This window comes from Sinocyclocheilus rhinocerous, unplaced genomic scaffold (genome assembly GCF_001515625.1).
Source record: "Sinocyclocheilus rhinocerous isolate Xijiao unplaced genomic scaffold, SAMN03320098_v1.1 scaffold422, whole genome shotgun sequence".
Classification (NCBI taxonomy): Eukaryota; Metazoa; Chordata; class Actinopteri; order Cypriniformes; family Cyprinidae; genus Sinocyclocheilus; species Sinocyclocheilus rhinocerous.
Genome location: NW_015639767.1, coordinates 369,391 through 385,845, shown reverse-complemented (window position 1 = coordinate 385,845; position 16,455 = coordinate 369,391). Strand labels below are relative to the sequence as shown.

At 37.6% G+C, this 16,455-nt stretch overlaps 1 protein-coding gene across 4 annotated transcripts in view; it reads left to right on the top strand.

The window, feature by feature from the left end:
* slc45a4a (solute carrier family 45 member 4a) overlaps positions 1 to 16,455 on the top strand; it is a 62,834-nt gene that overhangs the window by 24,066 nt on the left and 22,313 nt on the right. For all 4 annotated transcript variants that reach the window (XM_016567415.1, XM_016567414.1, XM_016567416.1 and 1 more), the window contains one exon: positions 10,758 to 11,625. In XM_016567415.1, the coding sequence (XP_016422901.1) occupies positions 11,346 to 11,625 (280 nt within the window). In that variant the 5' untranslated portion in view covers positions 10,758 to 11,345. The remainder of the gene's footprint in view (positions 1 to 10,757; positions 11,626 to 16,455) is intronic.

Here is a 16,455-nt window from a genome sequence, read left to right as displayed (position 1 = left end):
TGATAGAAATCATAGAAATCTTTCTGCATTTTTAGGGGGGGAAATCTTTGCATTTGAATATTCTCATGTTGTGATTAAATGGTGCTGTATGTGATTTAAATTTTGTGGTGATATCATTAAGTAATCAAAAGTTACAGCATTTGGAACCAAGGTAGCCTTTCTCTTAGCCCTTTACAGTTTTGAAATTGTTGTTTTGAATTTGAAGTAATGCCTCACTCAAGTTTAGTCAAAGCCCCAAACAATTATACTTGTTTTATTCTACTCGATGAGACCTTTCAAATGACATATGACACATGACTATCTGAGCTGTATGATGTTATTGACATATTAGAGTACATGGCACAAAAAACATTTTTTTCTATTTATCCACAAATAACTCCGCACTACTTTGGAGTTAATCAAAGCGGCTACATGCATTGTAAAGCTCAGATTCTAAGCTTTCAAATGATATCCATTTGTTGTTGATCAAGGCAGTGGTTTGAAAAATATCATTAGTAATATTTTCCCGGAGGGGGGGGCGTCCTGCCTGCGGTACACTCCGGTTTAGAGGGACTGCTCGGCGCTCGTTAAGAGTTGATCAAATTACATTCATTAAAAGAGATTCTAAGCTTTAAAATTATTTTGTGTTATTCCATTCAGGGGAAGTTTAGTAATTTGATTATGCATTTTTTAATGCGAGAGGTGTCCCGCTGGGTTTAAATGGTTAAAAAAAGAGGTGGAGCTGCTTAATATGTCCCGCCCTGTCTTCCTGTTTCAGTTGAAATTACGTCAACACATAGAATAACGTGTTTCAAGGCTCTTCAGTGGACTTTTATGTTTAGATACTTTTGCTTGGAAAATGAAGTTTTTTTTTTTATGAATGCTGTCTAGTGTCATAGAAATCAATTGGTTTTCACTTTTAGGCTACTAAAATCTTTGGAGTGACTCCCGTCAGCGCGGAATAATGACAAATGTTGATCTAGAGTGATGTAAAAGTTGTTTACAAAATGAATCCCGATCAGACCGAGGTCGCATTGCAAAACATCTGACCTGAATCCGATTTAGATCCACGTATGAAAGTAACCCAAATCAGAATCAAAAAGGTAAGATTCCATGTGGTTTGTCCGGTCCACACCGTCATGAAAAACTATCCGAGTCACATATTGTATGAGCAAAACAACAAATCGGATTTGGGCCACATTTCCCTGCAGTGTGAATATAGCCGTAGTGAAGTCATGGAGGCAAGTATGCCTTGTTCAGACTGTCAGTCCAAATCCGATTTTTGTGCATATCTGATTGGAATCCGATCATATTTAGCAAGTGTGAACAGCAAAAAATCACATGAAATCCAATTTTTACAAATCCATTTAAAGCTACATTCGTATGTGGTTTGAAATCCTAATCAAATCGCATTTCTGGAAATCTGTTTCAGTCTGGCCGGTCATGTAAACACGTCAGATGTGTATAGCGCTGGTCTATACACCTCTTTGAGTTTTGAGACCGGCGCAGCCAGCAGCACGGAAAAAAAGCTGCGTATTCCAGCTTACGTTTCTGCTGCTGCCTCATAAAGCGTAATATAATCCAGTGCGACGGCAACATGCTGTCATGTTGTAAGACAACATCTGTTTTGCAAACTGTATTGCTGTTGTTATTATTATTTTTAGCATAGGCATACCAACGCAATGTCGTTGCCATAGAAACCAATGCAAATATTCAGTAAAACGTAAAAGTGCCACAGACATACTAATCAGATCTGAACAGTTGCAATACACAGTGTGGACAGTCAGTCATTTTAAATCAGAATACAATCAGATATGCACTTTTTTTACAATGAGAGACATTTGCTCTGTCTATGGCGTTACTAGGTGGTTGCTAAGGTCTTCAGGGTGAAACGCATTGCCATGCAGTTACTAGGTGGTTGCTAAGGTCTTCAGGGTGAAACGCATTGCCATGCAGTTACTAGGTGGTTGCTAAGGTGTTTTGAGTGGCTGCTTCGTGCTCTCGTGTCTAATTACTTACAGTGACAGCAAACCTCTCAAATCTTGAGGTGAAATGCTCAAATGCTGCAGGATGAGTGGGTTTAATAATTAGTGTTATGGGTTTGATCACAGCTTTGGCAAACAGCACTAATCGGCACAAACAGCCAAAGTAATGCTCCCTGTCCAAAAGCCCGTTTGTTTTCAGTATCTGAACATGATGTTCTTTATGGTCTCCTGGCGCTGTGGTGTGATTTACACATACTTGGTGCTCGTGAGTCCAAATGCTCAAATACTTCAGCTCTCATAATGACGACAGTAAATCATCCTGCCAACAGCAACAGTGTGCATGTGTTTGTTATGTCTGACCTTAGTTATGAGATGCATGCTTACAGGTGGAAACATGGCCTGCAGATATAGCCAAAATATTTCACAGTGGGATGTCTGAATTGTGTTTTGTGGAAATTTGGATCACTAGACAAAGTTGTAATCCGAGCGTCACCTGAATCCAGCCATTAATCATAGTGACCCGATCTCCATGTGTACCTTGTGAGCCTTTGATTAGTAAACTGACCCAAATATCCCCAGTTTCTCTGCAGTGATGTGTATTCGGTTCCTGCAAGATCAGTGGATGGATATAGGCCGGCTGGGGGAGGGAGTTTCATCCCGGCACGTACAAATTTAAACCCGATACCTTGACTGCTGTCAGCTTGACCCATGAAACCTAGCCAGTGTAATTTGGGTCAGCCGTGCAATGTTGCATTTATATGTGCCTGGGGTTAGTGACAGGATGCCAGATAGGGATGCACTGATAACAGAGAATGCATACTAATACTTTCTTTTTGATAATTGGTATAACACTGTCACCTGTATTATGCAGCAATTTGATCTGAATGCTGTAAGTGACAATACAAAGCAATATTCCTGGATTGTCCCATTGAAATGAATGGGAATAGGGCTGCATATACATGCATGCATGCATACATACATGCATACATGCATACAGATAGATAGATATACTGTGTATATAGTCAATATTGTGATATAGTGCGTTTATCAAATTGCAAAGGCTGCGATTTCATTAAAACAATGTACGCGCTGCAGGTTTCAGAGCAAAATGCATTGCATATTTTTATTTGCCAGCAAACTGCTTAAATAAAAGCTAGATTGTTTTAACGTTTGAAAATGAAGAAATTAAGATATAAATATTAGTATTATCATTTATTAATTTTACAAATTTTATTTTTTTATTTATGGTAATTTCATGTATTATAAATAGTGTGAATGGCCTCAAGTAGAAAAAGTAGTTTTTGTTATTATTATTATTATTATTATGGTTGTTGTTGTTGTTATAATAATAATAATAATAATAATAATTATTATTATTATTCTTATTATTATTACTTTTTAAAATTCTGTTTACTTTACAGCTATTGAAAGATTAAGTTGAACAAAGAAAGTTGTTTCCTGTGAAACGTTTTCAAATCATTCACCCCTAAATAATGGTTTGCACAAAAAAATCTTCAGAAAACAAAACAAAACAATCATTCTAGACTGGTTAATTCTTTAGTGACAATTTTATATTTTCTCATATTGCAATATAGATTGCAGAAGAAGAAAAAATTCCCAGTATCGTGCAGCCCTAAATGGTAATGCTAACACATCGCATTCTCCAGGTACATTGAAGCATCTGGTCTTCAGCGCTATATCAACCTCATTCTCACATCCATGCTGGTATTTTATGTTTTGTTACTGTAAACAATCAGTGTTGTTTGTGTTTTGTTGGGTAGAAAATCAGAGCTCTGTAGGGATTTGCCACCTGCAGCCTTGTGTTTTTGTGGTGAACTGAACAATCTGTCCTCTTATCTGTGTCTGTTATTTCATCCACCAGCAGCAGGTTAGCGTTACCTGACCTCTCTTATTCTCCCTCTCGCTCCCCATGTCCTTGTTTTCACTCGCCTCTCTCGCATTCACATGTGAAAGACATGCTCTCTGCATAGGAATGCCTTTAAAATCTGCTTTACATACTCAAAGTTCATCATTTAAAGAGAAAGCATAAAACTGCACACTTAACCTTTAATTCATTTACTGTAAAAATGAACAAACTTACAATCTTTTTTTTTCCTGTGCAAATGTTAGTAAAGACTTCCATGCCGTATTATTTCTGTAAAAGCCTATTATTGTGCTCCTCCTGCTCCTAAATGATGCATAATTTTTTTTTTTTTTAATTAAAAAAAACAAATCAGTGGCTGGTCACTTTCTCTCTAAGCAAAGTGAAACAGACTTTTTTTCCTCCAAAGTTCTTAGCATAATATTTTAATATTTCCAGTTTGTCAAAGTTCCACTTATTTTTCATAATTATTTTCAAGAACAAGTGTGATTTTTAATTTTACAGAAGCAGTGTTTTTTTTCAGTCTCTCTCCAGCCAACCCAGAATAGACTGCTGTGGAAGAAATTAATTAAAAAATGAATAAAAGACTTGCATAAATAAGAACATAAAATGACATCAATTAATTATTATAATTATTAATAATTTTTATAATTATTAATTCTAACTATTAATTAATATATATTAATAGTTATGCATGTATCTAAAATGTATTGTTACTTTTATTATTTTAATATGGCATGGAAATAAATACAAAAGAAAAAATAACGTAACAAAATTCAAAATTAAATCTATTGTCACTGTTGTTGTTTTAATTTCTTATTTTGTATTTTTACTGATTGTAACATTAATATGGCATGAAAATAAATGCAAAAATAAAGTTAATATAAATAAAGTAAATAAAATAATGTTTTGTATATATTGTTTTTGTTGCTTTTATTTATTTATTTATTTTAACGATTATAAATTTAATATGGAATGGACATAAATAACATTTTGCTAATCAATAAATAAATAAAATAAATATATGCTAGATTTTGTGCCACAAGTGAAATGTTGGCTAGCTGAGAATACAAAAGTCTATGACCCTTAAACATTAAAGAGCTCAGCTCAACTCAAACTGTCCCTCATGGGCATTTTGGACTCATTGGAGGCCAGTCAAGCTTCAGACTAGATCTTTCTTTCACTCTCTTTTTTGTCTTGCATAAAGGTGATGATACACGGGGCAACTTTTTGACCAATGTTGCTGGGCAATGTTGCCGTCAACGGGCAACCAGGTGAGACACAGGGCCCACGACCGATCTAAATTATCCAGAAATTTGTTGCCCATTCTCAATGGGGAAAGTGCCAACATTGCTCAAAAAAGTTGCCCAGCAAAATTGCTCAAAGTTGCCCCAAGGTATTATCACCGTAATTTTGTGATGTCAGTCATGCTGAAGTGCTGTGGTGTGTCTGGCTAATGCGCTGCTAATGAGTCTGAGCGATCGATCGTTAATTGCTGACTGAACTGTGAGGAAATGAGGCGTGTGCTTCTCATGTTTGAAACGCAGGAGCGTCATGTGATCCCAGGCCTCATGTGTTGGGAATAAACGGGTTAAAATTGGATGCAGCATCAAGCTAAACCTAGTCTGGAACTAAAATAGTTTGTAACCTTGAACTTTAAGAGGCATCTCAACACCTCTCCCCCTCATGTAAGTGTGCAATGAGGACATCGCTCACATGAAAGAGGATGATGTTTACCTTGTAACACAAGCTGTGTGGTATGCGTAGTGCTCATATTACTTTTCACAACATTCTGTTGGTATAAAGTGATCTTTTAGAAATCCTAGTGACCTGCCAAATAACATTTATGTGACCTTGTTTTGGCCACAAGTTAAATACTTACTTTTGGTATGAAACGAAGTCTCAGCTTTCTAATTTAGTAATTTTTTAAAGAAATTCAAACAATAAATGGCGTTTTGCAGCTCTTTAATGTGTGATGAACAGTGTTGGGCTAGTTACTCAAAGAATGTAATATATTACTCATTACTAGTTACTCCTTTCAAAAGTAATATTGTTATTTATTACTTTCTGGCAACAATAATTAGTTACACTACTAGTTACATAACTTTTTCTTCACGCCCCACAGAAGCTGTAACTGTGTATCTTCCACATAAAATTCTTCTAGAATGTTACTAACTAGGGCTGCACGATAAATCGCATGCGATATTTAACGCGCATCTTGTCAGTAAAGCCATTCTGTAATCAGCGGTAAATCTCCATCACGTGCGGGCTTTCACAAAATTAAATATCGCATGCGATTTATCGTGCAGCCCTATTACTAACAACATATTTCTGCATCATTTGACCAAAATCCACATTGGATCGCAGTCGGAAGTTATTACAAACACTCAATAGTGATTGATAGTGACATTTCAAGTAAGTGTTGTATTAATCTCATTAATTGTCATGTGTAGCTTGAAGCTAATTGTACTTTCTCCGTTACCCATATACGATTATATTTCATTATGTATTTTATCAAATCACATAAGTTTGTAAGAAACTGTTTAATTTTCCAAAAAGATGTTTAATGATAGTAATATAATGTACCACATGCTGATCAGAGGGATGTGGGAGGGATGTAATGTCAGAGTAAAGTAAAGCCACGACTTACACAACAGTGCTCAGATAATCTTTTTTCCTGACAAAATCAATATAATGCAATATTTCTATCTGCTGAATGTAAGCTTTTCCATATTCCAAGCACGCCTGCTGCACTGGAGAGGACAAAAGTCTATGCCTGGGTCCCAGGCGGATATAGCCTCACGAATATAGAATCTTCATAATGAAATCTTATAGAATGTTACAATTGTTTCTTTCGTCTTATATCGATAATTGTTTAAACACTGCGAGAATGCTGTGGGGTTTTGAGCTGTGATATGAATCATGCACTGTATGTAATATTGAGACAAAACCACAAAAAAAACTTGGTTAGAGATGCCACGAAGTAGGTGGCAATGCCTTAACCATATGTGTGTTGAAGGTCACTAGGACCTCTTCCATCCTTGTCAAGGGGAGTGCTAACCTTCTCTCCTTTCATACAACACATATAATGTTTCATATCGTTCGGTATCGATAATTATTGACATTTTTATAACCCTTTTTAAAACAAAGAGCAATAGAATTAAAAAAAAATAATTAACCACTGTATTTTTAATTTACTCAATTTATTAAGACAAATATTTAAAAGTCAAACACAAAATAAAATTTAAACAAATATCTCCTTATGTTTTATATGCAGATTAAATAAGTCTTAAAGAAACTTTTGTCTTGTCTCCCGAGGCCACAGGAGGGCGCAATGAGCAAAATAATGCAGCGCATTAAATTGTTTATTCAGTGCAATGAAATGACAACTGTCTATAAAAAAACGTGCCGAACATCTAAATTAACATGTATAAATCAAATATAATTTTGTAAATTGCATAAACAGTTATGAACAAAACAGCATCATGCATTGCTTAATACAAAGAGCGCCATTCACACAGATTGCATTTAAAAACACAAGAGATGCAGTGAAATGGAATAAACCTTCACAAATTTGCGACGTTTTCTAAAAGTTTAAACTTTTTTTAACTTTGCATGGCTACATCTCTTGTGTGAGACTCGAGTGCAACAGTCATATTTGTCTGTCTAAAAAATGTGCTGAATATGCGTTCTGTGTGAATGGCTTGGTTTCGATTTTAACCTAATTATTGAGCTACTATATTTCTCTAATATTTTAAATGCATAACGCAGCAGCGCGCATCTCGTGGGCTAGACTAACAAGACATTAAAATGCGACAATGTCACTTACATCATTATAAACGCATCTCGTGCGCCAATCCGGACGCACACGTAACATTCGATTGCAACGTTTTTGCATTCAAATGCAATTTCATTTTTTATTTTAAATTCGACTAATATTCATTCTTTATTCACAATCTCCTCATCACAGGCAGGCACAGCACTCATTTCAGCATGTGTTTGTGTGTGCTGTCTGCGTCACTCATAGCACGTGCCTATATCGTGTGCTATATCGAACATTTTTTCTATCGTTATCGATGAAGGTGTACCGTCGATAAATACCGATACCGTTTTATTGCCCAGGCCTACTTTCTCCCATTCAGAAGTAATAGAAGTGCACCGTCTTTGTATATCTAAAGTTTTTGGTTTAGCATTCCAGATGAGCCACTAAAATTTAGCATGTTCCATTAGATGCCTATGGAAGCTTGTAAAAAAAATAAAAATAAAGTTAATTGCAACTTTTTTTATCTCACAATTCTGCCTTTTTATCTTAAAATTCTGACTTTTTTCTTGCAATTCTGACTTTTTCCCCCTCGGATTTGCCAGAAAAAAGTCAGAATTGTAAGTTAAAAAGTAGGCCTAAATGCAGAATTTCAAGATATCAACTTGCAATTCGTAGAAGAAAAAACTGTGACACATGAACTCAAAATTGTGAGAGGAAAAAGAAGTCAGAATTGTGAAGAAAAAGTCATAATTACCTTTTTTATTTTTTATTAAATGTTTAAAGAAAAAGTCAGTTATATGAAACAAATGCAGAATATGAGAAGTACAATTGCAATTCTTAGAAGAAGAGCCTGAGTTGTGAAATATAAGCTTGCAATTGTGAGGAAAGAATTGCGATATGTAAATTCAGAATTCAGAGAAAAAGGTCTGAATTGTGAGATACAAACTTGCAATTCTTAGAAGAAAAGTCTAGTTTGTGAGATAAACTGACAATTGTAAGGAAAAAAAGTCAGAATTGTGAGATTTAAATGTGTAGTTGTGAGAAAAGAAATCCGAGGGGGGGGGGAAAAATCGCAATTGACCCTTCGCCAGGAGCTTGATTGACAGGTGATCTGACCAATCATAACGCAGAATCTGCCATTTGTGTCCGACAAACAAACCAGACAGGAGAGTAGATTAACGTCAGTGGACTTGATCTTGAAAAATTGTGTATTTTGACGTCTTTCCGCAGTTGAAACAAGACACCTCCTGATGTTCATTTGATATGAAGTAAATATGAAAAGATGATCGTTCACATGCCGCTTGAACTGAGGCGCTAGAGCGATCTGTCACGACAAATTAAAGAGCCACAAAACGCTATTTATTGTTTGATTTTCTTAAAAAAATTACAATTTGAAATCTCAGACCAGAAGTAACTGCTCTGTCGGTGTGTCGTAAGTATCCTCTTTGCTCCGCAATGTATTTTTCACTGCGTGAGAACATTATGTGTGGAGTGAGAGCGGCATGGCTTGTCGGGTCTTTGAATAAAAAAAATAAAGGTAATTGACCCTTCACAGTGGCGGAAACAAGCTTCCATAGCTGCCTCTGTAGACAGTGAACGTCAAGGTTGATGATCTCTGAGCTGATTTATAATGCTGTCATTTGCAGCGTTTGATCAAATGCACTTTGAGCATCAGCAGACATGATGGAGAGAGATGATTCATCACTGTGAAGAGGCAGATGAGGATGCTCGCTCTGTGTGTGTGTGTGTGTGTGTACGAACCTTTGTTAGTTCTTTTTTCCATGAAGAATATATGCAGTGCTGCTTTTGAATTTGGTTTACTAAGTTTACTCCGGTAAACTAAGATAAATATCTATTCAATTACTTCTATAATTATGCTGCTTGCTGCATATGATTCCTTTAATCGCTGTCTACGTAAGCAGTTCAGTAGATTTTGGAGGCGAGCCTGTGTGTCCCGTTGACTCGCTGGCTGATGATCCAGTCAGGATTAGATAACCAATCAGCTGCCAGATCAGACCGTCACCCCTGTGACCCAGAGGTCACACATGGGAATACTAGTCAGCTGTTCTAAATGTAATATTGAAATCTCCCTCACTTCCTTACTACGCTGAATAGAGCTTTAACCTGATAGCTTTTGTGTCCAGTCAGAGTCTCGCATGATAAACAAGCCTCCAGTAGCTCAAGACGGCCTGCTGGAACAATAACCAATCCCAGCTCTGATAATGCTGCTTTAGGAGGGAAACCTCGGCGGCACTTATCGACGCTCGGCCTGATTGATTGTTGTCCAGTTTTACTCAGTTTGTTTTTGTTGTGGCATTCAGGAAATGCTTGTTTCCTTTAATCTTTTGCCTCGTTTCATAATCTGTAAATAGCAGCATGTATAATCAGCAGACTCGGCCACACAGAGACAATGTCAGCTCTGTTAGTCCGGTTTGAACCCCGAGCGAAGGCCATTGTGTTGGGTTTTACAGACCCCTCAAGACCACACACAGATTCATTTCACATCTCAGTCATGTTAAGAAGTTTCGGAAGTGCCACCGCAGAGCTTGTTTGCACACGCTTTAATGTTTCGGGGGTTTAGCGTGAATTTCCATCTCTTCCTGAACCGTGCAATATTTACAGCCGCTAATCTCTGAAAGCCCCAGGTATAATCCCACCAAATATTTTAATTCTGCTGTTTGTTTGGAGTCGAACTCAAGAACCTCAGATTATGTACTTAAATTAAAACCCAAAAACTGAGGAATGTTCCAGAGATGTGCTTCAAGATAACACGAAATGGCATTAGCAATGCATTTAACTGTAGTGATTTAACATTTTTGATGCTAGAAACGCCAAGGTTATGGGTTTGATTCCCAGGGATTGCATAAACTGATCAAATATATACCTTCAATGCAATGTAAGTCACTTTGGATAAAAGTACTTGTTAACGCATAAAATTACATGCATTAATGTAAATGCATAACAGTACATGTAAAACCATAAAATTATATGCATTTATGTAAATGCATAAGAGTACATGCATTAATGTAAATGCATAAAATTACATGCATTAATGTAAATGCATAAAACTAAATGCATATTGTGTGAGACCCTTTTTTCTGAAGGTTTTTTGTGAGTAACACCCTCTCTCTCTCCCGCTGTCTTTCAGATTGATCTGTTGCTCCATGGGGATTCTCCGGTGCTTTCCGTCTGGTTTCTCCTGCCCTTCACCCCTCGGCCTGCCCTCCACCCTCTACAACACCTCCTCCATACAAATCATGAAACTGGTATTAACTGAATGGCAATTGATATGGATTTTTACTGTTTCCAGTAGACAGTAAACACACTTACACCACACACACACACACACACACACACACACACACACTTACACATACACAAGTACATGCACATACACCCACACACACACTCTCTCACACACACACACACACACACACACACATACCCACTCGCACACATCACATCAGCAGGAGTGACCTCATGGTAAAGTCATATCCTTGCCAGCTGTCCGAACCAAATCACCCGACACGGCCAGTCCCAGAGCTCCTGCAAGCGGCCTTCATCAAACAGCACGTTTTGGAATATTTTACGCTCCTTGAGTCCGATTGGCAGATTTCCTCGACAGAAGGACGTCCACGGGAAGAGGTGTGCTGCTGTTGGCTTAATTTTTCCTAGATTTTTTTTCTTTTCTTTTCTTCTTTTGTGTGGAGCCGCACGTGACCTCTGCTCCGAGTGCATGTCGGCGACGATGGCCCCACAGAACGCCGAGGCCGACGCAGTGCAGATGCAGGCCGCCGTGGTGACACCTGTGGAGAAACGGGATGGAGGAGGCGGGGCTAATGGAGCGGGTGGGGCTGGAGGGCGGGATTTGGAGAGTCAGGAGGAGTCGGTCAGCGAGGGATCTATAGACCGCATCCCGCTGCGTCAGTGGATCATGCACGGCGCCGTCATGTTCGGACGAGAGTTCTGCTACGCCATGGAGACGGCGCTGGTCACGCCTGTACTGCTGCAGATAGGTGAGACAACTGACCATAAACTAGTTGATAATAATAAACCAAATCATAAAATATGACACGACCAGATGCACACAGCTGGGTTCTAATTATGATGTTTAAGACTAGATTCAGTTTCCAAAGAAACCAGAGAAACCCCTCCACATCTCTGAACTGTGTGTGTGTGTGTGTGTGTGACGTACCATGATAAAGCAAGCGATTAAAGAAGCTGTGGAATGTACGCTGCTTGATTCATCTGCCAGTTTATAGATTATGAAAACGACACCCCAGGCCTTTTTATTACTGAAACACTGCTGCTTTCTCATGCAAGCATCTGTGAGCCTGGAGGAGCAGAGGTGCTTTTGTTCTTCATAATCGTCATGTTTTATTCAAGAAGTGGTCAAGTGGCAACAGTGATGATTACTTAGATCTACATATACACTTCAAATCTATTATTGCTAAACTTTCTTTGTGCCTTTTTCTTCCCATTAGTGGTCAAAAGTTCCTTGAGATTTTTTTATGTTTTTGAATGAAGTCTCTTCTGCTCACCAAGGCTGCATTTAATTGATCAAAATGCAATAAAAACAGCAATATTGTGAAATATTATTACAATTTAAAATGACTGTTTTCTATGTGAATATATGTTAAAATGTAATTTATTGCTGTGACCAAAGCTGAATTTTCAGCATCATTACTCCAGTCTTCAGTGTTACATGATCCTTCAGAAATCATTCTAATATGCTGATTTGCTGCTCAAGAAACATTTCTGATTATTATCAATGAAAAAAAAATTGTGCTGCTGCTTATTTTTATGAAAACATTTATATATTTTCTCGCACAATGTTTGCTGCAGTCAGCGCACCTGCCATGTTCTCAGCTATACCCATCCGTTTCCATTGAGACTTTAAGACTTTAAGTGAATATCTGCGTTGTTGCAATGCTAAGATCATGAGTTTGATGCATGAGCTGATCAAATATGTGTTAAATGCAATGTAATTTGCTTTGGATAAAAGCATCTGCCAAATGCATAAATGTAAATATAGACAATTCTCACGCCTGTTCTTTTTGTTCTTTCACTCATTTAACTATTAGCTACACTTCTCCTCAGACTAGCTAGCGTAGCAGGGCACAAACTGAAGACATTGTTTTTGAGCAGTATTTTTCTCTCCCTGAGGGATGATACATTATTTATTGTACTGTAACTGTGTCATTTCAATGAACTGGTTCATCAAAAGTAGATTTGCTGATTCAGTCATGGCTCAGTAGTGTGCACAATAACCTGTGCATGTCATTTTACTTCGCTTTTTTGCTTTTTTTTTTTTTTTTTTCTTTTTTTTTTTTTTTTTTTTTTTTTTTTTTTAGTAAATTTGATAAACGATAAGTTCCCATTAGTTAATGCATTAACTAACAATGAGCATGTGTGTTACAGTATTTATTAATTATTGCTAGTTAATTAAAAACTACAGTTCATTGTTTGTTAGTTAATTAAATAATATTAACAAATACAACATTTGATGTAAATGAGTTTGTTTCTTCATGGGAACAGATTTGGAGAAATGTAGCATTGCATCACTTGCTCAGCAATGGATGCTCTGCAGTGAATGGGTGCCGTCAGAATGAGAGTCCAAACAGCTGATAAAAACATCACAATAATCCACAAGTAATCCACACCACTCCCAGTGCATCAGTTAATGACTTGAGAAGTGAAAAGCTGCAGGTTTGTAAGAAACAAATCCATCATTAAGATATTTTAACATTAAACCATCACTTCTGGCCAAAATATGAGTCCATAATAACACTTCCTCCAGTGGGAAAAGTCCATCCCCTGTTGTCTCTCACATCAAAATCCACCCAACATATTTGTTTAGAGCTGTTTTGGCTTGTAAGCAGTGCTTGATCTGTGCAGATTTCTCTCCTGATTCAGACAAGATTACTTTTTTCAGTGGAGGAAGTGTTATTATGCATTATGGATTTGAATTCACATGACGTTAATTGAGGGATTGGAGTCGTGTGGATTACTTGTCTACTTAAAAGTAAAATGCTTAAAAGTTTGTGATTTAAGCACTTTTCCTAAATGGTAACTTGATTTTCGTTTACTTGATTGTCGGTAACGACTACTTTGCTGTTGTTGGTAATTATATAAGCTAATGGCGAGTTCTCTGGGTTTAAAGGATTAAGTCATCAGGTCAAGGTGACGCAGTGTTTTCATGCAACATGCTAATTTTAGAACCTTATGTGACTTTGTGTCTGTAAAGATGAGGCACTCGGTGTCCGAACTGCAATGACAAAGGATAAGAAGATTTCTGGAGGTTGAGCCGCCCTCGTTCACCTGCGGTCAGAGTTTCGTGTCCGTTTGTGTGTGTGTTTCAGGGTGACGTATGACGGGTTATTCTTCAGATTCAGTGAATTGCTAATGGCTGGATTAGCTCACGGTTAGTTCATATGCAGGAAGCAGGAAATCATACTGACAGACTGGATGTGGTGCTCAGCATGACGACATTCAAGACTAATTCCGATCCGGATGAGCCAAGACCAGGAGTTGACGTGCATGTGTGCGTGCACAATAGCCCCATATGAAATTCCATGCAGCAATTCCAACCATTTGCAGCACGTTTTACCATAAACAGACGCTCATAACAAAAGCCGAGGGAATGTGCGGCCCGCTGCTGTATTGGGAATGTGTGACTCGGCGGATTCCGAGGTTCGGGATGAAGCGCACGCGTTCACGTGTCCCAGAATGCTCAGCTGGTTGGCCGTCAAATGTGAGCCATGTTGTGTTTTTCTTAGCTAGCGAGAGGCTGGAATGTGTGGAATCGTGAAGGAATTTTGCTTTATACAACCTGTGGATTTCATGCATTCCGCAGTGATGGGGAAAGAACCTCCCAGAGAACAAACAAACCTCATTCCCAAGCGTGCAAACGCCCTGCACAAGCCACAGAAATTTGTTGATGTGCTTTGCAAAATGACCTAGCAGCTGTAGATCTCACTGGACGTTTGATAAGTAATGGCTATGTTTGGAAAAGCATACTTCTGTGCTGCTTGTTCTCCAGTATGTCTGCTGTATGTCATGCACGGAGATACTGCACATTTTGGCCAATGTAAAGAGATGTTGTATGCATTGCAGTGTATTAGACTGTCAGTTTTTTATAAGAAATGCATGTTATGTAAATGTAATTATTATTATACATAAATTTTATATAAAGTATAAAACATGTATTTAATGCATTTATATTTCCTTTTAAATAGGGCGTGATTACTTTCTCCTCCAACAGATAATTACAAATGTGCATATGTAAATGAAGAAATAGTTTACAAATAGAATAGAATTTATTAAATGTAATGCGTAACGTACTATTTCACTGAACATATAGTGTATGTACTGCATAGTGTGCTGTAAGTGATATGCTAGCAATCCAATCTGAACCTGGTTGCGGTCCAGCAGATGCAGCTCACGACCTGCTGTCACTGCCGTTTGCTGCAATGCCTCATGGGTACGTCACAACTCACACACAGGGCACAAGTATTGAGCACACACCTGTGCTGTCAGCCCTGAAATCTGTCAGTTACAGATGCATCTTAGCTGATCTATGGACTCATTGTAATGTTTCTAATGTGTACGTGAGCACTATGTAGTGAGAAATTTGTTGATGTGCTTTGCAAAATGACCTAGCAGCTGTAGATCTCACTGGACGTTTGATAAGTAATGGCTATGTTTGGAAAAGCATACTTCTGTGCTGCTTGTTCTCCAGTATGTCTGCTGTATGTCATGCACGGAGATACTGCACATTTTGGCCAATGTAAAGAGATGTTGTATGCATTGCAGTGTATTAGACTGTCAGTTTTTTTTTTTTCTCAGATAACTAGATATATTTGTTGGTGTAAATGTCCATTTTCTAAAAGGAAATAAAATGGCTAAAAATACATGTTTCTTCATGTAAAATAAGAAACAGATTTTTAAAATTATAATTACATGTAATTATATACCATTATAATAATAAATAAATTATAATACATAAAAATATTTAATTTAAATAATTATTTATTTAAATAATTATTAATATGAAATGTGTATGTGTGTGTGTCAGCCCTGAAATCTGTCAGTTACAGATGCATCTTAGCTGATCTATGGACTCATTGTAATGTTTCTAATGTGTACGTGAGCACTATGTAGTGAGTTTGTAGCGTGTGATTTCCCAGGTCTCTATTGTCTGTTATAAATAGCTAAACAATGAGCCCTTTTGGGCTGTTTTTGGTCAATCTCTGGCGATTAGACTCTAGTTCTCATGACCACTTAGACTTTCAGTGCTTTTGTGGAAACAATAGTGAAACTCATTTAGCGTTTTGTTTGAAATGCACAGCGTCCTCTGTGAAATAAGTGCCCACAAAAGTAGGAAGCATGGAGAGTCAAGAGTCGAGAACAGTGTGACGAATCCCACTGAACGCAGGACGGGGAAGAGGAGAGGTGTGTGTGTGTGTGTGTGTCTTTTGTCTGTGTGTGTGTGTCGTGTGTTTGTTTGTGTCTTTTGTCTGTGTGTGTCTGTTTGTGTGTGTATTTTTGTTTGTTTGTTTGTTTGTGTGTGTTTGTCTGTGTGTCTTGTGTTTGTTTGTGTTTGTCTGTTTGTTTGTTTGTTTGTGTGCGTCTTTTTGTGTGTGTTTGTTTGTGTGCATCTTTTTGTGTGTGTGTGTGTGTGTCTTGTGTGTGTGTGTGTGTGTGTGTGTTTGTTTGTCTCTGTGTGTGTGTGTGTTTGTGTGTGTATTTCAGTTTTTTGTTTGTTTGTTTGTGTGCGTCTTTTTGTGTGTGTGTGTGTTTGTTTGTTTGTTTGTCTGTGTGTCTTTTTGTGTGTGTGTGTGTGT